Consider the following 21,761-nt stretch of genomic DNA (forward strand, 5'->3'; position numbering starts at 1 on the left):
TTATGTTCATTCCTAAAACGTTCCTAGCCATAGGATTGCCAATTGGGCATTGACAATCCGCTAAGGTTAGTATGTGTTATGTCGACTCAAGCGTGAGTATGAACTAGTCTCAAGTCATTTGGTGTTGGACACTAAGGCAAACATATAGGTGCTCGAAAGAGTAATCGAGTACACTGAACAACGATCAAACGAGAGTTCGAACATACATGTCATGTGAGAACTCAATAGTTGCAATATGCAAAGTAGTCCTTTGACCTGAGGCATCATTGATGTCTAATGGTTAGGTCCTTGATCTTTGATTATGTCAACGGCATTCCATTGGAGTGTCCACGGCATTGTTGGGGTCAAGCTATCTAGTCATGTAGGCATATGAATGCACAACAAGGGATCTCTAACCTTCCATGGTGGAAGGAGAATACTCTAAGATATGATTCGAGAGTCTTTGGCCAAAGCATATGAATATGACTAAGGAAGGTTGTTCCAAATCTTATTCAATTGAATCATATAGAGAAATATCACATTGGATAGTAGACATGAAACAAACTATCACTTAAACAATGTGATTAAGAGTATTGTATTAGAGAAGGACCGTATTGCATTGTAGTTGTAACTGGATAGGTTCTCCAACCACTTCTACTTAGCTTGGGTAACCATGACATGCTGCTAGGCGTCACCCATGGTTTGTGGAAGCCCTAAAGATTAGCAAATACTAATTTTAAGGGAGAATTGAAATGTGGTTTCAATTCACAATCGATCGTTAAGAGTAACATCGCCCACTACCTCGCTAATTGGAACCTAATGGATCGTACACCGAGTAAGGATATAAGTGAAGAAATTATATGAAATGGATAAGCAATTAAATGGTTTAATTGAAGAATGGTCAAGATTAATTAAATAGTTAATTAATTATACGAAACGTTCGTATTGGGCGTTTAAGTTAGTTTTGGGCTTCGGGGCACAAAAACGTTTTGGTCCACAAGGCCCATTATGTTTAAGTTGTATGACAACTAAAACAAAATGGGCAATTAAGCCCAATAACAACATATGGCCATAAGGGTGAGGGGTAGCAAACTTGTATTAATTACAAGTTTGCCACTCACATGAAATGAAGTGTAAAATCAACATTATAGCTTGGTTTTCACATTAGGGGTTTTCTAATAGAATTTGGGTGAAACCTATTCTCTCATTTTTCTACATAGAGGCCGGCCACCTTAGGGGAAGAACATCTAGCAATCTTTCTTCCCTAAGTCATCCATTTCATCTTCACACAACATCTTTGGTGTGGAGACTTAGAGACACCAAACTTTTGGTGTTTTGGAGAACAAATCCTCAAATCCTCAAAGAAGAAAAAGGAGCACTAAAAGGGAGGAAAACACAAGGAAGATCCAAGGAGCAAGGAGGTGACTTGAAGGCCCTCCACTTGGGTGAATCCCTTGTGCAATCAAGGATGAGCTTCAAGGGTAAAGAATCTCTAAATTCTTATTCTCTTTAATATTGTTAAAGAGTCTTATGGTTCACCATATACTAGGCTTTGAAAGTCATGGGTTTTATGAATTGTTTTTGAATGCATGCCTACTTTAAAGTGTTATTAGTATGCCTATGTATTCAAATGTTCATGCATGTTCTTAGCTAGGACAAAATTTTTCCTTCATCTTCGGCATCCCAAGTAAACTACACAATAGAGAAGAGTAATGGAGCTGCTTCATTTCAATATGGTTCATTTAATAATGGGGAATTTTCCTCTCCAGATCTTCAAGTCCTGAGTCAGCATATTCAAAAATCTAGGTTGTTTAAAGAAGGAAGAGAGAGATTCAAACTTAGTTTGTGTAAGGTTAGCTAGTGAGATGGACAAATAGGGACTATAGGATTTTCAATTAGTGATCTGGATCTCTGAGTCCGCCAACTCCGAACATATAGATGATTGATCCAAAAAGGATCTCAATTCGTTAAGGGTTTGCTGATGGCTGATGCTACCATTGAACTATAGAAGGGGACAATACCATTATTGAAGCAGAGGACCCAAAAGGGTCCATAACTCCGTGTATTTGAGGCTCCACCATTTGCTTTTTGATACCCCAATTTGGAAGAACAGGGTGAACAGCTCCCCCATCATCCGTTTTTTTCTGCAGAATCTTTCAGCAGATTTAGAAACAAAGCAAATTATTTTCCTCATGATCAAAGAAAAAGCAACTACACTTCTTAGATCATCCAACTACCTCTTTAATTACCATCCCCACCATTACCAATCACCAACAGTTGCCTTGGAGCCATATATGGCAGCTCTCACTATTTAAACAGTCCTTTCATTTGGAAAGAGATTCTCTCCGAATCTCTTCCACCAAAACCCACGGATCAAGTGATATGGACCTTTGAAATTTGATCCAACAGCTAAAATTATTATAACTTTTAAAAGGGGACCTTTGTTTTTAGTCATTGGATCAAATTTCAAGAGCTTGGAGTGGACTTTGGTGGAAGAGATCCGTAAAAGATCTCTTTCCCTTCCATTTCTCCAACTTTCATTCATTTGGTTCCCTTAAGTAGGTCAATAAATGTCATTCAGTACTACGATCTGGTGGTATTCTTCTTCACTTGGAAGTGAACTCTCACTATTTAAACAGTCCTTACATTTCTCCAACTTCTCATTTATTTGGTTCCATTAAGTAGGTCAATAAAGGTCATCCAATACTACGATCTTGTGGTATTCCTCTTCACTTGGAAGTGAGAGGTCTTATGTTTGAATCTCGTGAATGGTGAATTTGATACCAAATTAGGTTATCCATTGTGTGGCTTAACCGAACCCCTCATTCCCCTAGTGTAAAAATATTGATATACTCAAAAGTAGGTCAATAAAGGTACATGCATGGAGGTAATGGAATATGCTATATCTCCTACTGGTTAAGACTTTAAAAAAAGAAAAAAAAAAAAAAGAGTAAATTAAGGGTGGTACTATCGACACATCTCTTTTTTTGCTTCCCTACACTCCTCTCAATTTTGTTGAATGTTAATTACGAGATTGAGTACAATACTTATACTTATTTAATATAAGGGTTATTTTGGTTCCGGTCCTTTATGAACCTAATCATTAGATTGAAACCTTATTTGTTTAAATATTTTGATCAAGGTCCTTAACATCATTTAAAAGGTTTAACTCATGCATTTATGCATTTAATGTTCCACAAATTATGAAATTTAAACAAATTGAAATAATATTTTTAAAATATAATAAATACTTAAAAATAAATATTAGAATAATATTGTTCTTCACAAATTATATAAAGAAAATAATCTACCCACAAAATTAAGAACATATTTTAAAAAATAACTACTAACATATTTTAAAACTTTAAAATACATATAATTAGCATGGGTACATTTAGCAAAATTAAAAATGGGCACAAATAAATTAAAAAATATGGGTACAAATACAAATAAAACTTTAAAAAATATGAGCACAAAAAGAAATTAATATATGAGTACAATTTAAAACTAAAAAAAAAAAATTGGTACAAATGAAAAAGGGTTGCAAATTAAAAATGGGTACAAACTAAAAATAAAAATATATGACAAAAAATTTAGCCATAAATATAAATATACCATGTGATGACCCGTCCCAAATTAATACATACATTTTCTCCCCGAGTGTGTAAAGTGACGAATATGCCCTCGTTGGCCTTATGATGTGGATGTACATATCTAGTTTTAAATTATTTTCTCTCTCCATCATAATTAAATCGTACTCGGTGTCACGAGCGCGTTGACGCGAGTTAGGGTCGAATAAGTTTCTAACGCAAAAGTTGAGAGATTCAAGAACGAGAATGGGTAGAATTATATTTTAGGGTGGATTATATCTATTTTTGTCCACCAATCACCTTAATTCCTACTTTATTAGGCCCAATTAGATTTTGGGGTTGATTTCACTTTTCTTTGGCCCACTTAACATAACTCTTTCTCCCTCTACTATGGTTGTGTTCTACTCTTCAAGAGCTTCGAATTCGTATAAATTTCATGAATTTTGGTTGAGAAATGAAGAAGATATTGAACTTTGAAAATTTTCCAAAAACTGACAAACCAGATGGCGGTCGGCGGCGAACTCCGGCTAGTCACCGGAGAAGAAGGAGCATATTTCGTTAATTTTAACGGAATATTCTAACAGCATCAAGTAATTGTAACGGAATATTATACTATTTTAACGGAATATTCCGTAACGCCGTTAGGGGTTCCGTCGGTGTGCCAGGCACATGTGGCCGTGCCTTAGCCAGCACGTGAAGGCGCGTGTGATGTCCAAAAATTATTCTAAAAATATGGGAGTGTTCGTGGTGTTGAGTAGATCACGTTGGTATATTCAAACACCCCATTTGAGCAACGTATGAGAACTTCAACCTAAGTTTTGTTTTTGTGCTATTGAATTAATGTTAAATTAGTTATTTCGCATATAGGTGAGACATATCCCGAGGACGAACGTGGACAAGCGAGGTTAGGGGGCTATGATCTTGCTACTTATCAGTGAGTGGGCATTTGTTATATATATATATATATATATATATATATAAATATATTATGGTTTCTAGAACGTTTCTTTTAAAATGATTTATGCTTTGAATGCCATGTCGTATACGAGTTGCATTTTAAGTGTTGCATTGTTATAAAATGAGAGTTATATTGTTTGATGTTGTGGACGCTCAGGTAAGCTTCATGTGATTGAAAGGGTTGTATTGCATTGGTGTACATACATTTGTTGAGAGCTCATTATGGTTGTACCCCAGTATTAGTGCTCCCGCCTGGGGTTAGGGCCAGCCTTCAAGTGATTGTTCACCTCCCGCACCGCACGCTCACCTTGGATCCAAGTCTGGTGCCAGCCTGTTGTACATATCACAATAGGTGGTTTTGACTCGTAGATGACCCGGGATATATCGCACAGCCTTCACATGATTGTAGCACTTGAGTGTAAGTATTTATACCCAGCCTGTCGTACAGGTCACATTAGGTGACTCCGACTCGTGTGCTAGCCTAGATTGATGAGCTATAAATCTAGTCGTACAAGTCACGTTATGTGATTTTATATTGGTTTCACACTTGGCTTACATTTATTATTGCTGAGATATTATGACATGACATACTTTAGTTTTGCGATGATCTTGTGTATTGGTTTCCATACCTATGTAGTATTATTTTCTGGAAACTATATGGGTTTTACAGAGAGGGGTTATTATTTTCAGAAAAGATAAATATGTTTTCAAATGCTTTGTTTTTGCCCACTCACCCTTCTGTTTTGCACCCTTCCAAGTTCTAGGTAGCTGATCATCCTTGGTGGCTCACGAGGACTTCACGGCGGTTATGACGTCTCCATAAATAAGTAGGGACCTTCTCCCTATTTGTATAATTAGTAGTTGGTTCGATTGTACTTTCGCTTACCTATGCTCTCATATGTGTGTATCTTATACTTGATCACTTTCACATGCTTATATTTTATCTCTAGCTTAAGTAGGTTTAGTTTTGGTTTTTATTTAGAAGTGTTTTTCTATTATTATCACTTCTATTGCGCATGTGGCTACGTCACCCTCACGTGACGGCCAACATGCCTCGACTCTGGTTGGGGTGTGTCATACCAAATATAACATTAGAAATGAATATATTTAGAAATAAAAAATATTTTATTATTGAAATAATTAATGATGTTTATTAAAATTTAAGGACATTGATAAAAAATTGAAAATGAATAAGATTTTAATTAATGGAGTAGCAAAAAGAAAGATGGGAACCTAATTTCTCCTTAATATAATTTTCATCTAACTGTCAGATATAATTTATGTGAATATACGTAATTAATACAATCACCATCGGACTCTTAAAAATGATGATTATACCAAATAAATGTAATTATTGTAAACAAATTTAACATGACCAAAATAAAATCGAAAACAAGTGCCCTTGTCATAATTAGTCCCCTAGAAATTCAACTTCACCAGAGAATCAATATGTGAAAAAATATCTACCTTAATTTGCCAGCCAAATTACAAACACTTCACATCAAGGAATATGAAAACTGAAATTCCTAACTGGAGTTCTATTTTTTTAATCCCATTTGCCCTACTGGGGTTCCTGTTATAACCAACTAATGCAAGTTTTGATAACTAGGAATTCCAGTCATCATTTACTTCCATGACTGCCTAGCTCACTCAAATTGTTCTTGTTGTTGGGAGTTGAATTTTCTTCCCTCCTCTCAATTTTCTCTTCTTTTTTTTTTCTCTTATCAGAGAAGGTAAAACAAGTTTCTTAATTTTGAGTGTTTAAATAAGAGAAAAGGGAGGAGAGGAAAAAATGGAAGGGGAGAGAATCTAAATCCTTGTTTTTGCGCGAGTGATAGAGAAAGGGAGATGGTTTATCAATCCTCTAATAATTTTGATTGTTGATGTCATACTGATGAGAGGCTGAAAGTGACATTAATTATTGTCAAACATTTGATGATCATAATTTTGTTAATGATCATCCACTCCACCAATAATCCAATTAATTAATTAGTAAATTATAAGGTTTTTTTTTAATCACAAATAGTCTCTGAAATTGACTCATTCTATCAAGATGGTCTCTAAAATAAAAAATCGATCAATGTAGTCCCTGAAAATTAGTGTCGCAAATCAATGTGGTCATTCCATCATAATTTTGTTAAAATTTCTGTTATGTGCTAACGTGGCACATAACTAAATCCCACAATAATTAAATATTACCATCTTAAAATATTTAGTAATAAAAAATATTTTTTATTTTGTTTTATATAAATGAAAACTTTAAAAAAAAAAAAAAAAGAGAAAAAAAAAACCGATCATCTTCTTCCCCTCCACCGAATAATATGTGGTATTTTTGCACACTGACCATGCATACGTTGAATTTATGAAGTTTCAAATTAGATTTTGATTTCTTCTTGGCAAACTCATAAATCATGAGTTTGAGGAGGAATGTTGGAAAATACAAAGGAAAGTATTTAAATTTTTTTTTTAATTAGAAATTTGATATGATTTGATTTAATTAAGGGATTTAATATGATTTGGTTTGGCTTGGTTGGTCTTTCAAAAAGATTTGGTGTTAGTTTTAGTTGAGCTTTCGAAAAGAGGCGTTAGTTCTGAGGATATGATTTGTTAGTCTCCCTTTTGAAAAGAGGCATTTGTTATAGTTGGGCTTTTCAAAAGATTGGTGCTAGTTCCAGCTGAACATTCGAAAAGAGACTTTAGTTAAGGTGGATTGCGATTTGTTGAACGTTCGAAACGATTGGCATTTTGTTTCAAAATATCAGTGAAGATTTCGTGACTGTGTGGCTCACTTAATACGTGGCCTTGTGTGAGGAGGTGTTGAATTTATAAAGTTTCAAATTAGATTTGATTTCTTCTCCGCGAACTCATAAATCAAGAGTTTAAAGGGGAGTGCTAAAAAATATAAAAGAAAGTATTTTAGAGATTTGTTTTAATTAGGGGTTTGATATGGTTTGATTTAATTAGAGATTTGATATAATTTGATTTGGTATGGTCTAGATTTCCTTATTTTGTGGACAAATGATTGTTTTAATTTATTTCCTAGTACCGCTCCTTTTAATTTTATAAATAACTCCTTAAGAAAAAAAAAAGTAAGGTGTCGAAGAGATTATTAGACAATTTTGAATTTGCCGTAAACCTTTTATTTTCAACTTGCCAAATTATTAGAGAGACGGGCCAAATGCCTAGTAACACTAATATTGTTCTCAACTTGTAATTACCACCTGCACAGTTTGACCAGTGGGAGTTTTATCACAAAAATCTCCATATTAGATGAAGTGAGGTTAAAATATTTTTAACTCTTCCTGTTCTCTATCTCTACCTGACGTAAGATATTTTAACAATATATATGTGTGTGTGTGTGTGTGTATATATATATAAATATATATATATATAAATATATATATATATATATATATGAGATGAATAAAAAAAAGCATGCACAAAGGAAAAATATTTTTTGTTTGGAGGGAAACATTGTGGAGATTGAATCCCACATTGAAAAAAAAAAAAAAAAAAAAACCTTGTATGTACTTATAAATAGTTAAACTACTTCTATGAGTGAAACTCATCTGCTACACATGTTTCACATCATTCAATTTGTATTGTTTACATATTAAGTTTGAAAATTTGAAATTTATATACTTATAAATAATTAGAATACTTTTCATATTACCAATATTTATAGTGAGATCTCCACTTTTCCAAGAAGTCCAAATATATATCAATAATACCTTTGCATTTCCGTTGTTGAAATTATATGCTTCCGGATAGTATAAACCATCAAAAGTGGATAAAAATAGTACCATGACAGTTATGTGCCGACATCCGCCGGCCGTCCAACATGACCACGCAACAGCTTTTTCTGCAGGAACATCTCTCTATTTCGAATCTGTATCTTTGCCAAGATTCTCTTTACGAGGATTTTAGGAATTCATGAATTGTATCTGTTCATCATATATCGTACAGTCAGAAATCATTTTAAATATTTTTATTTAAAATTAAACATAAATAGTATCTGATAAAAATTGATCGTATAATGTACGATGAACAGATACAATTCACAGATTTTTAAAATTCTCACCAAAAGAATCCGAAAAGAATCATATTGGCTCTATTTCTCCTTATCACACAATCAACCAGCAATCTCTCACCTCCATCCACCCACCGCATAAAAAATAAAAAAAAACAAAAAAAAAACTGTTACGTAACTGCGATATATGTATTGTGTCACCACTTTTATTGTAAGGCTGATTCTCTCCTACCGCCACTTAGGGTTTTGGCTAGGTCACCTTCCATTTCAGTTCAAATGGGATGCAACCGGACGGTACCATATAGGTATTGTTGTCGGCTTATCATGACATTACTAAGCAGAGATCAACTCAACTTTTAATCACTCCATATTGGACTCATAGGTGGTAATCTAGTCACGTAGATACAGAGATGAAGTGATGATTTTTTTGATTTTTTTTTTTTACAGAAGTATTAGGCAAGATTAACCCTTCGTCAATGTGCAAGGCACCAATCCTCCTCCAAAAAAAAAAAGACCGCACATCTAAAGACTCGACGTATGCCAGGTGTTCATTAGAAGCACATATACCCATTATGTCCATAACTAAAACACTACCGCACATGGTCCTTTCATGGACATTCAAAGCATAAAACCTCGAATATATGAGTAAACGCACATAAGCACTTAAATTCGCAAGGGGTAATGCTAGAGAGACCAAATTTCTAAACTAAATTTTGCAAATCAAATCAAATCATGTGGATGTTGATGATTGAATTATTACTTAAGTGTTGATTAATGTGATTATATTTCCTATTGGTGACACATCAGATGGTTTGCAAATTTGATTTAAAAATTCGGTCTCGTAGCATTATCCAACTCACAAATGCACCTTTATTAAAAGTCGAATACGACCTCTTTTTCCTAGTGCTGGTAGTGGCCCTTTCTTGGTTCTGACCATCAAAATTTAAATAAAAAGAAAACTAATGAAAATGGCTTGAAAACTTTGAGTTTTAATTAAAAGGACAAAAAAGTGTTGTAAATAAACAGTACCAGGAGTGACTTTTTAGAGTAAAAATATCATTTTCGTTAAAAGTGAACGGTACCGGAAGTGTTTCGTTAAAACTCTTAAAGGGTAATGGGCCTCCTCTTGGGCTTTGAAAGACCATTTTGAATTTACGATCTCGCACATAAGGAAAAAAAAATCGCAGTCGAGTGTGATGATCTGAGACTGTTTGAGTACGAAGAAGCGCGAAACAGAAGCACACAAGTCATGGCGGGAAGCGACGCTCGGAAGCAGCTCCTAAACTTAATTCACGATTTCGCATCCGAAAAGTGGCACGGAGGTACAGTTCTTACCTAGACACCTTTTCCCGTTCTGCATTCGCTACTCTGTTTGGTTCCCGAGAAAATGTACATGAAAGGTAAAATTTGAAAAATCAATTTTCTCGAGAAACGAGCAAATAGAGTTCCGATTCTTTGATTTCACTAAATTTAGCTAGAAATTGAACTGAAGAACTTTAATGTTTGAGAAATCCAGAGCGAAGAGTGGTAAGTCTGAGGAAGAGAATCGGCGAGCTCGGATCCGAGCTGGAAGTTGCAAATGCAGAGCTCGAAGAAGCGAAGCGCGCCAAGGAATATACCGAGCAAGAGATCAAAGGCTACGAAGTTGAATTGGCGATGAAAGAAGCAGCAATTCAAACGCTGGAGGTTTGTTCGTTATTTTTATGCATTTTTTGAATTGAGTGATTTTGTTCTTAATGTGATTAGGTTTTAATCTGATTTTTCAAATTCAGTCGAGGATTTCTCATACACAAGAAGAGATTTCCGCTGTTGGATCTGAAGTCGAAGCTCTCAAGGTATTTGGAATTTCAGTTTCTTATAATTAGTTAGCTAAAATGTTTGGTTACTGATCCTCATTATGTTATTTTTGTGCTTGGATCTTGCAAAAGAACAAACAGGCTGCTTCTCGGTATGAAATTTTCATCTCAATTGTTTTTCGATTAAATTCCACATCTCCATTTCTTTTCGAAAATCTAATTGCTTTCCTATTAATTACTTTCAGTAATTGTTTATGCAGAGACGAGTTTATAAGTGAAGTGATTGAGATCAACATTAAGATAAGGTTAGCATCATTTTAGAAGGAAAATGTTGTACTTGTATGCTACATTTTATGCATGTAACGGAGAAGAGGAGGCATTTTTATAATCTTGACAGACAGTTAACTGAATTTTGCTTTGATCAGTTTTCACATTTTATGAATTGATCGACGAAGCTGCTGTTCTTCAGAAGTTCACAAATAATTTGGAATGCGTGATGTATTTCTGGTGCCCCATTATAGTCTACTTTCGCATTTGTGAATGCAGGAGGTTCCAAGAGTCAATTGCTGGCCATATTCATGAGGAAGAGTACAGTGGAAGTGCAGAAGGTGATGGCCTGTGTACGTTTAGCCATTAACCAGAAGAATTGATCTTGTAACATGTGCTGTTCCATCTTATTCTAATTCATTTGTTGAATTTTCTTTTTGTTATGGATTAAAATCCTCCATCTCTCGTTACTCTTCAAAAGAAATCTCTCACAATTGGAACAAAATGATCCCATAATGTAGTGTGGGTAGAAACTGAAAGAAATTGCAATTTTGTTTCAGAACAAGATCCCAAGCTAGGAAAGGAGGAGGTTACTGAAGATGATTTAAGAGAACTTGAGGATATGCTTGCTGGTGTGGTGTCTCAGACAACCAAAGCGGAAGAAGAATACGAAGCTGAACAGAATACTCAAAAGCAGGTGAAGAAATTGGTCTTTGAAACATTACAAATGGATAACTTTACAGTTTGATAAAAGCTTAGCTTAAGTAATTGGATTGTATGGCACTTCTGCCTCTGCAGGTCCAGCAGGCGCTGAGTGCTTGTGAAAGGAAGGTGTTCTTAACGGAGGAGACGTTCAAAACAACGAAAGAAGTGCGTGATTTGACAAGATATCCTTTTCAAGAATACATTGGTTACTGAAATTGTTCAATGCTTAAGCACAATCATAAGAACAGTTGGCTACTTGAATTTTTCATCGTCTTGAAAACTGCCATAATTGAATGCAACCGAAATCCACATCGGCTATTTGTACAAGCTTCTTGGACAGCTTTCTTCCTAAGTGAATGCCTGTTTTAGTTAGTCTAGAATTCAATTGCTATGTTGGATTTTAAGGTCTAGTTTTGCGCTAAATGCCATATTTGTGAGCATGACCTACATATGTTTTGCCTCTGACGGGAATCAAGCAGACTTCAGAATTGGAACAGATCTGTGCTACCGTTGGTGAGATATTGCAGAGCAGATGTGTCTGTCCCAGTTGTCATTTTGAAAACGTGGAGGTCCTGGGTGGATTGATTCAGTCAAGTGAGGCAAATTAACATTTTGTAAGTAATGATATACTTCACATAACTACACTTTATATGTTCGTTTAACCTCACACGTAATGTACTGCAAATGAGAACTTGAAGAACTATAAATCTATGGCACTCCTACACAATTTATCAGTGACCGCAGTTTGTCTCTGACTTTGTTAAGGTTCCGTACTGCTGAATTTGCATTTTAAACCTTTCTATATATTATTTCAGCTCATTTCTATTAACATTTGAGAGCATGCATCGAAGAACACAACTTGCTAAACGCTAGCAGCAACCACTGTCATCTATTTGTTCTATTCAACTTGCATTTCCTGTTGGTGATTCTTCTATATCCTTTAAGATCATTGATAATAATGTAGACCTGGCCTCTTCGTCACGGTCTCTCTGTACCTGCATCGGTAAATTTATTCTCATTACTCAACAACAAAAGCTTCATCTCCTTATAAAACTCAAATTGAACGTGACTATAGTGTACTGATACTTGACACTGTTAGAACTTACTATTTCTTTAAGAGTTGGTATGACGGGAAGAATGGTATGCATTGAAACCATTCTTGGATTAGTAGATTGCAGTACGTCTACCTGTGTTGAGAATAGGGCAGAGACAGGGCGATGGTCAGAGAACTTACTTTCACTACGGAAATAAGAGAGCTGCGTCACTCCTTTTCCATACCACATAATTCTATCACACCTGCCACCATAATCAAATTACCTCTTTAGTATTTATGTAGCAGAAGAAAGAAAGTTAAGCTGTTTGTAGATCAAGGCTCATGGGAGGCCTATCGGGGGTAGACAACTTAGTCTGTGCCTTCTCTTAGAACCTTGTCCAGGGTAGGTCCTCATGAATCTCTATGGTAAAGCTATCGCTGGTCTATTGTGTTGTGGCCACATTTATCTGTGAGAGCTAAACATCTAGTAGCATGGTGGTGGTTCTTACCATGCCGGAGTCCTTTGCTTCTCTCCTGATCTGCTTGGAAGCCCACCTGAATAGCGATTGCAGTTTGATGAAGAATACTTATAGGTTGGTGCAAATTCTAAAGCTCCCTCCATCCAACCCTGAAATACCCCACCATATTCTCGTTCCATACGAAGCTGATCAAACTCTTGCAACGCTCTCCAGTCTAGTTTCCTTATCAGCTGCCTGGCTGAATTGTCCTCCAAGTATAGCCTATAGTTTAGATCCCCGAACCAAAAAATCTGACTGTTTCACAACAGAAAAATTAGCTTGTTAAGGATGAATTGTTCCATTCTTCGATAATTTTGACTCATGAAGTTAATTGGGTCAGCCAGATACCTTATTGGTTTTGAAATCTGGTTTATTTTTTACTTACTCTGGTGATTATCGAATTTTGATTACTCTGAGTACCAAATCTTTCTCGGTATGTAATATAATTATATTAAAGCAAAAAAATTTGAACTACTAGTTGTCAAATTTGTCCTTCTATCATTGTCAGTTTTAGGATGAGGAACACCTACTCGTGTCCTAAGATGGTGAGAGGATGAGGAATATCGTTGTCTAAAGGGGATCGAGGGAAAGAAGTTCGCTTGAAAATCTCTGTGACTTGATGATTCCTTCTGCCTTCATCTCCTTTCTTCTCACCAGAAGCTAGATGGGCTACAACGAAGCAAAATCTAGTTCCTTCAATCGTCATGCTAACTGAAACTGAGCCTTTGTTTCCCAAATAACCCATGATGCCGCAGGCCACGGAACAAACTTTAACATTTGAAATTTTATATTTTTTGACCAATTCACTTTTCATCCATACAGTAATGAAGACTCCAACCATCTTCTTGCTTGCCATCAGCTTGTACTTACTCACACTCTCTGGCTTTTCATGTTCGGTTCTTGATTGCTCTCTCGTGATTTCAGGTTCGGGTTCAGAAACTTGCATGTAGTGGTAGTTCTCACTTGAAATTGGATTCACAATGGGCGTCAACCAAGGGCGCCCGAGTTTTTTGTTGAGAGCTTTTCCTATCAGCAGGTTCCAGTTTCTTGCTTCGGTTGGGTCTTCCGCTCCTATCACATTTCGGGCCTTCAAAGGTACGATCTCCTGAAATCTGCAAGCAAAATTACTAGTTTTGATATTCTAGTTTGTGATATCCTGAAACTATAAGTAATGTTGTGGTCGAAATTTATATAACATACCCGAGAACATACATGTCTGCCGCATCATCCTTAAGATTCAGCCACTCATCCAAATCTACTGCCAAGCTCCCTACTGGAGACCTTCCCGCGACATTCCAAGTTCCCACAAATATTCTAAAACAAACGAAAATGGTTATCAGACGGAGTACTATGAAGATCATACGTTTTCTCGTTGCTTTGTTTCTTCCATAAATCGAAAAATTACCTCAGCTCGCCAGTTGACGTGCGTGGATCCATCTCCATGGACTGAAAGAGAATATCATCCAAGTAATCTCCGCTTTCATCTTTACCCCCATCTGAAGAAAAGTTCAGTAAACTTCAGTTCGGATTGAACTTATGCTGTGGAAGAAACAAGAAGTCGATATCAGATGCATAGATAGAAGAAACAAAACCTGAAACTTGACTCAGTTGATAGGGGTCAGCTCTCTTATGCTTTCTCTTGAACCACTTTGTAAACCTTCTTCTCCTCGATTTATGATTCTCTCCGTCCATCCCTAACTATCCCGTCTTTCGTTGTCCATGCAAGCTGTTCCTGCACCTTGCTGATCAGATGAAAGCTGTTCCCCTCCTACCATGGCGGCGTCAAGTCGCATTGCTCTGGACACGAAAACAAAACGCGGATTTAGCTGTAAGATCATCGTGTAACCTGTATTCGCAAGGATTTGAAAGCGTAGAAACAGACAAGCACAAGAAGCCGAGGGAAAATACAGATCCGGCGGCAAACAAAGGAGAGAAAACATACCGTGCGGGTGAAGTAAAAGGTGGGTTGGAATTAGGATAACTAATGGGGGATTAATATGGCAATGAAGGAAGATATTGGCCTCACAGTGATTCTATCATTTGGTTGGTTTATTAGGGTTGGTTAGGTTGGTGCTTGTCACGTTGGTGTTGTGGGATTTCTACGTGACAAGTTTATTACATGTCCAAATCAAACAATTTAAAGCCAAGTTATAGGCTAGTGGTCCAAGTCCAATCAACAAGCTAGAATCTCTCCAATCAACAAGCTAGAATCTCTTTCTTTGTACATTGTTGCCCCTTAATTATGAGTTGAGATTCTCTCTGAATTTTATGTTTGAAGCTAAAAAATTTCTGAGATCTGGATCACTCATTTTAAATTCTGTGATCCTCATCAGCTCATTATTCTGGCCTACTTCACACAAGCCATGAGTCTGAATCTCTCTTTCTCTCTTTTCAACGGTCCGGATTTTTTGGTCCTTGAGCTTCGGACACAAAGATTAAGAGAGGATCTCGAATCCTTAATTAAATGGAATGAACCTAAGGAACCAATTCATAGTGTCTTTGATTAATCATTTGTTCGACTTATGCGTGGTTGTCTGTCAGTCGTTGATGAATGTATGTAAATTTTATTATTGATCGGTCGTTGCACTACGTATTTATGAGTGACTCTTTGAAAATATGATAAGCTAAAACCTTTCTAAAACTCGTACGTAAATAGGTGTTAAGCCATTGTTAGAAGCGAGTCTCGCGATGGATTAAGCTTGAGGACTCTGGTTTATATATGATAAGTTGTTGTCGAAACCCTTAACAAAGATTAATTGCCAAAAACAAAACTATTAATGAAAGATCATCTCACCATCAGTCCATGTGGGAGCATGGATATGTGGCCCATAGTAGCAATGACACTAGCGACTTGTACGTTTGGATTTATTGTGCAAGCACATGAAGTACACATCATGACAAAACAATATATATACGAAGATTTTTTATGGTGTTTTAGAGAAACTTTGAGATCTTTTAATCGTTTAAATTTTTATTAAAAAATTACAAAAATTAAAGTTTAATGATTAAAAGTAAATGATCATTTATTAGTTATTACGGTAGTAGAAAGATGTTGAAAATTTATTTATGATGATGTGAATTCGAATTCCGTAGTAATTAATCTGACATCTAATCTAATTAAATTTATCGTTTCACCAAAAAAAAAAAAAAAAAGGTTAACAATTTTAAGCATCGTATCCTCCAGTCCATCAAAGAATTTTCGAAGAACGCGTCGAACTTGCCTTTATAACAGGCTATAGTTTTTGTCGGCTGCACAATTTTGTTCAATTCATTTTTTTTCACCTAACTTAGCATCTAGGGTGGTCTTTTAAGTAGGCCGGTCGGATATTATCTGATCCAAACTTATCCTCAATTGCAAGAAAAATAAAAAAATAAAAAAATCCAATTTTTTATTTTTTATGTGTTTCTTTTTGTGGAGGTTCAATAATGTAGACATAAAGTACAAAGTATTATTATACTGAAAATATATCAAATACAAAAGGTCTCGTGTCTTTTTCTGACGACTAAAAAGTATTATTGAAGACATCAACCGATGGACGTTATCTTTCGATTTTATAATTGTTTGGGTCTATTTTATGAGAAATTTTTAGGTGTACCGGGTACACCAAAAAATTTTGGTGTACCCTCACTCATAATGGTGTACCTTCACTTTTTATACCTTCAATAAATAAATAAAAATCAAACCATTATGAGTGAGGGTACATTAAAATTTTTTGGTGTACCCGGTACACCTAAAAATTTCTTTTATTTTATAGAGAAGCAATCTTGTTGGCGGATGTAATTACCAGCATAGGATTTCATTTTAATGATTTCATATTTGGGACGGGTCACTGCCTCCTTATGGCGACGGGTCACTGCCCTCCTTATGGCGAAAAGCGCCCATCTCTTCGATTATATCGGAACTGAAGTCATTCTACCCAATGTATTTCCCTTTTTTCATAAGAAAATAATAATAAAACAAGGTATATATTTTTGTTGGATACATGGAACGAAATAGATGCCCTTCTTTTCTTTTTCTTTCAAGGCTGGATTTTGACGTATTAATTAATTAAATTCCAGTTGTTTTTATGGGTTTGAGACATTCAAGCAGGAGAAGTAGATGCGATTCCAGTCTTTGCAGATACCTTTCCACCTCAAAGTATAATGAATCCGGATCCTCGCATGATCCTCTTTGTGAGGATTCTGGAGATCTGGGAATCATATCCGTTTATTGTACAGCGGTCAGAAATTATTTTAAATATTTATATTTAAAGTTAAATACAAACAGTACCTGATAAAAACTAATTGCACGATGTACGATGAACGGACACGATATACGAATCTCCAAGATCCTCACTAAGGGTACGTTTGTTGCATCGGAGTATCTCGGATTGAATTACCTTCTAGGATTAAGTTGGACTGACTTAAAATAGACTAAGTTGGACTAATTTAGTGAAGCGTTTGGTGCTGTGTCGAACTAAAAAATGGACAATGAAAACAATGAAAAATGGACAGTATACAATCATAACAACACAATTTCATGCAACAACATCATATACTAACTAACTTACAATCAAATCCTAAATTGAAAAATACGGAGGAGGAGAAGTTGCAAATTAACTCATAATTCAATCCATAAGTTCGTTTTCTATATAAAAAACCAAAGATTTACATGTGCAATTCAAATCAAACCAAACAATAAATCGACACTGCCAATAAATTTCCCCTAAATAAAAAAGATAAAAAAATTAAAATTAAAATTGGTGGAAAAAATGAAAAGAAGCGAATCAATCTATTAGACCTCTACGTAATCGAGATCCTCCATCTCCGAATCAAACCTCCAGTCGCGAGTCCATCATCGTCTCCTCATCCAACCTATCTTCTCCGATGACCCACCCTCTTCCCCTCCTCCAATCGACGTGAATGGCCATGCCGCCAACAGTGAAGATCTTTCTATGGCAGACTCGGCCTCGCTCTAGTCCTTTATGAAGTCGAAGAAGTGCGGAGTCGAAAACAAGCACATCTCGTCGACGATCCTCGCCATTGTCGTCGGTGGGGTGGACTGGCGAGGTCTGTTGACCAGACTAGAAGAAAGAAGCGAGGAGAACAACTGGACGAGGAAACGAACGATCTTAGCAATCGCATGCTTATTGGGGGTATCGCTAGGACCTTCTAACAAAGGACTTAGTCGGGACGAGTCGGGTTTAATCTCATTAAATTTATTCATGCGTGTAACAAACACGGTATTGGACTAATAGCTAGTCCAATCCAATCCAAAGAGATTTAGTGAAGGCAAACAAACACACCCTAAAAGGATCGGAGAGGATCCTGTTGGAACTATAATGAGATGCTTACTTACTCCTCTACCTTCCCTCATTGGGGACCATTTGCTTCGTTTTCCAATTATTAAGCATCAAATTACGATTTTGCCCTCCCAATTTAGCACCTTATTTCATGGTATTGAATACCTTGTCAAGTGTTTGGAAGATTGTTTGGGTGCGAAAAAGAGCCTTGTTAATTGTTAATGTTGCTACCCACATATGGCGGGCTCGGGTTTGTATCCATATTTCTTCTCACGTGATCTCTTACATAAGAAAACGTTTTCATCACGTGAAAACATAGATAAAAATAAGAATATACATCAGAATACACACAAATTTCTCTACAACGTTATAATATAAAAGGTACACATAAAGTTTCGAGAATACTATTCATAATCTCGTTTTACTTTCTACCCCACTCTTAATTTCCACTGTCAAATCTAATGAATTAAAGAAGATCAAATGATATAAATTTACAAGGCGTGTGGAGAAAGTAAAAATAAGTGTCAAATTGTACACTTTATTTATTTATCTCTATCCAAATGTTGTAAATCCAAGAATTTAATCAAGATAAAAGAGTGGAACTTTTGATCAAGAAAATGAAAAAATAAAGAGTGAACCAAGATCAATAACTTAAACAGATTACAGGTTTGAAAATCAAAATGCTGATTTTTAGAAACCCTAAACCCTTCAAACCTCAATCAATTTCTTGCATCGGAAACCAAATGCTGCCGGAACATAACGATGAAAGCTTCCACTCTCTCATTCAAATCCTCCTCCGACAGCTTCCGAACCTCCTCCTCCTCCTCCTCCTCCTCCTCCGTATCGTCTTCATCCCGCTCTTGCTCGCTCTCACCGCCGCCGCGCGCTGAGCTCTTGCACATTTCATCCTCACATTCCTTGACTTCTTCAACCACTTGAGGAGCAGATTGGCACCGATATTCTCTTCTCTTCTTTCCTCCTCCGTTGCTTTTGATCCCTTCGCCATTGTCGTTTTCGCAATCTCGATTCCGATCAACATTTGAGGTCCCGGACGAAATGGAGGTGAAGACAATGGCTAGGAGGACGAGGTTGAGCAGAAGGAAAACCGACGCCCGCCATTGCTCCATGAGAAACACCATTAATATAACACGTTTTAAACATGCCATTGCCACAGCTGCTCCTGCTGTAAACAAAACTGTGTTTACTCTCCCACTCTCTCTCCACTTCTCCATGTGATCGATGTGTTTGGTTTTTTCAGATGTTTCAAATTTTACATGTATAAATTGTTATATCATGTCTTTGGTTTATATACACCAAGGGAATGAGATTTATCCAAAAAGAAAAAAAAATGTGCATCGAAAACACGGTCACGAGTTTATACATGTGAAAAGGAGCGGATTTTGTGGGATTTGTGCTTCACTTTTCAGGGTCCAGCTGTGATGATCAGAGAGACATGTCTTAAGCTTGCTTGGGGAGGGGAGACATTTGGACATAACTTCACTAAAGCCTGCAGTCCCTGCACTCTTCCCATCAGCAACCTGCACCGCAACCATTTGAAGGATCCGAATTCTCCCTTTTCTTATTTTTCTTCTCTTTCAGTTTTCTCTTACTTGAACGTTTTCGATTAAGTTGCGTTAATATCTTATGTTGATTTCTTTACAAAAATAATAATAATAATAATAATAATAAGGAATGAGGTGGGGAAGAGAGGGGATTTAGATTGGAGAGAATCCTACTCCTGATATGATATGATGATTTATCCTATTTAGATTTAGCCTTCTAGCTGGTTCATAAAATATTCTTGCATGTAATCAGAGTATATGGTCATCATTCTATCTCATATGTTACGTGATATTTGGTCATGAGAGGAGTAAGTACGATAGAAGACATCCTCAATTACCCTCAAATGTTTCTCTTGATTTTGGCAATTTAGCTAGGCTTAAATTCTCAAAAATATATTCTTAACGAATGTTGTCATAGTCAGGCAACCTTACGGCGCTTATCAAACATAGTCTTGACAATTTCTCCTACTTTAGATTTAACCATGCAAGTTTCTTATGTTTGGTTTTGAAGATATCCTTAGATTTAATTGAATATATATATATACACACATATATATGTCTCACCTGTTACGTAATTTATTGTAATATAATAAGTGAGGTTATGCGACAAAATATCGTGTTAACTTGAAATTGTTTCCTTGTTATGGGTGCTTGACTTTAATTCGAGCCCAAACAAGTGTCATTACTTTTGGGATTATCAAGGTCAATCTTCTACTTGATTTTATGAAATGGAGAAAAATAAATTATTTGATTTACATTTAAGATAAATGTTAAGAAACTTTGTCATCTGATAATCAACATCAATTTTTGTAATAATGTTATAAAATATTATGCAAAAAAATATAAAACGAGAAAGAATCCTCCTTTTGAGAAACGCAAAAATTAAGGGAAGTAGGAATCACTTACCAAGGTAAGGAAAGGCGCATGCCCTTTTACTCGAATCCGAAGTTGGAAGTTGGAAGTTGGAAAAGCGGGACTTGCCGCGTAACGGAGGGGCAACGAAATTATGGAACGTGAAGGTCGAAAAAGCACGCCTGTTGCTTCGTCATCAGAAAACGACCCCACATGCCACCGTAATTACATCACAACCACCATCAGCTGCTGTCATTGTCAACACCAGACAATCATTCTTTTGGTTCTTTTCGGTTTCTGGATTTTTTCAAATTGTCATAGGAACAAGAGATATGCTTTACTAATAAAATATGAAACTTTAATGAAAAATTCTCAGTATTATTTATTTTGACAAAAAATTATATTTTTATATTAAAAAATCAATCATAGTTATTGTATCTTTTATTTTATCTTAAAATTCAAAGTTTTCAAACTATTTTCATTAATTTTTCTAATAAAATATTAACAGGGGCACGAATTGCCTTCTCTCTCTCAACAAGACAAAATTGCCTCATTAACTCTGATTTCAAATGTTTTTGGATCTCTGTCCGAAGCCGAGGGATCAAGAAATTCAAACTAATCAATTGAATCATGCAGTCCTTAAGGGGCCCAAATCCCTCTCTCTCTCTTGGAGGGCCGGAACTCTTTGCTCCATTAGCTTTGGACACAAAAATTAAGAGAGGATTTGAATTCATGAACTCCCACTAGGTATTTTTACCTAGTCAATTGCCAAGTTCTTTGGAGGATTGTTTTGCCTTTGTGACTCAACAAATCTCATTTGCTTAGCAGTTACATTAATATGGTCCAGCCAACCAAACCGGTCGAGCTGAACATGGTTTGGTTTGGACAAAAAAATTGCACGGTTTAAAATCGAACCGAACCAGACTGAAATGCAATAACCAGGTGTTATGCTGTGGGTAGACCTTTGGAATCAAATTGCATCGCTTCAGATTGCACCCTTTTGCGGACCAAAACAAAATAAAAAAGAATCAAACCCAAATTTTCAGAAACTAGACAGCTATGAACTGGTTATTAATCTTTTGGCTTGAAATGTGATATTCTAAATCTAAACTAGTCTAATTTACAAGGGACTGATTTGGGTGCAAGCAGGCGGACACACCTGCCTTTCGCCAAACTGACCTAACTCACAT

General features: G+C 36.0%; 3 protein-coding genes across 8 annotated transcripts; 1 reads left to right on the forward strand and 2 right to left on the reverse strand.

Annotated features, from left to right (window-relative positions):
- The first annotated feature begins 9,756 nt into the window (after nucleotides 1–9,756).
- Nucleotides 9,757–15,168, forward strand: LOC137709271 (uncharacterized). Of its 4 annotated transcripts, none has more exons than XR_015958839.1 (10): nucleotides 9,757–9,878; nucleotides 10,073–10,242; nucleotides 10,329–10,391; nucleotides 10,485–10,504; nucleotides 10,613–10,657; nucleotides 10,899–10,960; nucleotides 11,180–11,316; nucleotides 11,418–11,938; nucleotides 13,800–14,492; nucleotides 14,602–15,168. XR_015958839.1 is itself a non-coding variant. In XM_088689936.1 (10 exons), exons 1-9 carry the CDS (start codon nucleotides 9,806–9,808, stop codon nucleotides 11,930–11,932), a joined length of 792 nt encoding a protein of 263 aa, XP_088546062.1. In that variant the 5' UTR covers nucleotides 9,757–9,805; the 3' UTR covers nucleotides 11,933–11,938; nucleotides 13,800–15,168. The 4 variants fall into 4 exon arrangements, 1 of the variants encoding a protein (XP_088546062.1); XM_088689936.1 differs by having other exon boundaries at nucleotides 11,418–11,506; nucleotides 11,800–11,938; nucleotides 13,800–15,168; XR_015958838.1 differs by having other exon boundaries at nucleotides 13,800–15,168.
- Nucleotides 11,920–14,608, reverse strand: LOC137709402 (type I inositol polyphosphate 5-phosphatase 8). 3 transcript variants are annotated; one of them, XM_088689934.1, is made up of 7 exons: nucleotides 14,468–14,608; nucleotides 14,281–14,371; nucleotides 14,088–14,189; nucleotides 13,406–13,987; nucleotides 12,867–13,130; nucleotides 12,431–12,620; nucleotides 11,920–12,319 (listed from the first exon to the last, which is right to left on the reverse strand). In XM_088689934.1, exons 1-7 carry the CDS (start codon nucleotides 14,565–14,567, stop codon nucleotides 12,227–12,229), a joined length of 1,422 nt encoding a protein of 473 aa, XP_088546060.1. In that variant the 5' UTR covers nucleotides 14,568–14,608; the 3' UTR covers nucleotides 11,920–12,226. The 3 variants fall into 3 exon arrangements, 2 of the variants coding, with proteins under 2 accessions (XP_088546060.1, XP_068304596.2); XM_068448495.2 differs by having other exon boundaries at nucleotides 14,076–14,189; XR_015958837.1 differs by lacking the exon at nucleotides 11,920–12,319 and having other exon boundaries at nucleotides 12,431–12,511; nucleotides 12,642–13,130; nucleotides 14,076–14,189.
- Nucleotides 15,169–18,675: 3,507 nt separating the features above from the next.
- LOC137749442 (uncharacterized) lies at nucleotides 18,676–19,431 on the reverse strand. Its single transcript, XM_068489537.2, has one exon. It carries the CDS (start codon nucleotides 19,387–19,389, stop codon nucleotides 18,877–18,879), a length of 513 nt encoding a protein of 170 aa, XP_068345638.2. The 5' UTR covers nucleotides 19,390–19,431; the 3' UTR covers nucleotides 18,676–18,876.
- Nucleotides 19,432–21,761: the final 2,330 nt, after the last annotated feature.

This window comes from Pyrus communis, chromosome 17, assembly GCF_041283825.1.
Source record: "Pyrus communis isolate YQ-2024b chromosome 17, ASM4128382v1, whole genome shotgun sequence".
In the NCBI taxonomy this organism is placed as follows: domain Eukaryota; kingdom Viridiplantae; phylum Streptophyta; class Magnoliopsida; order Rosales; family Rosaceae; genus Pyrus; species Pyrus communis.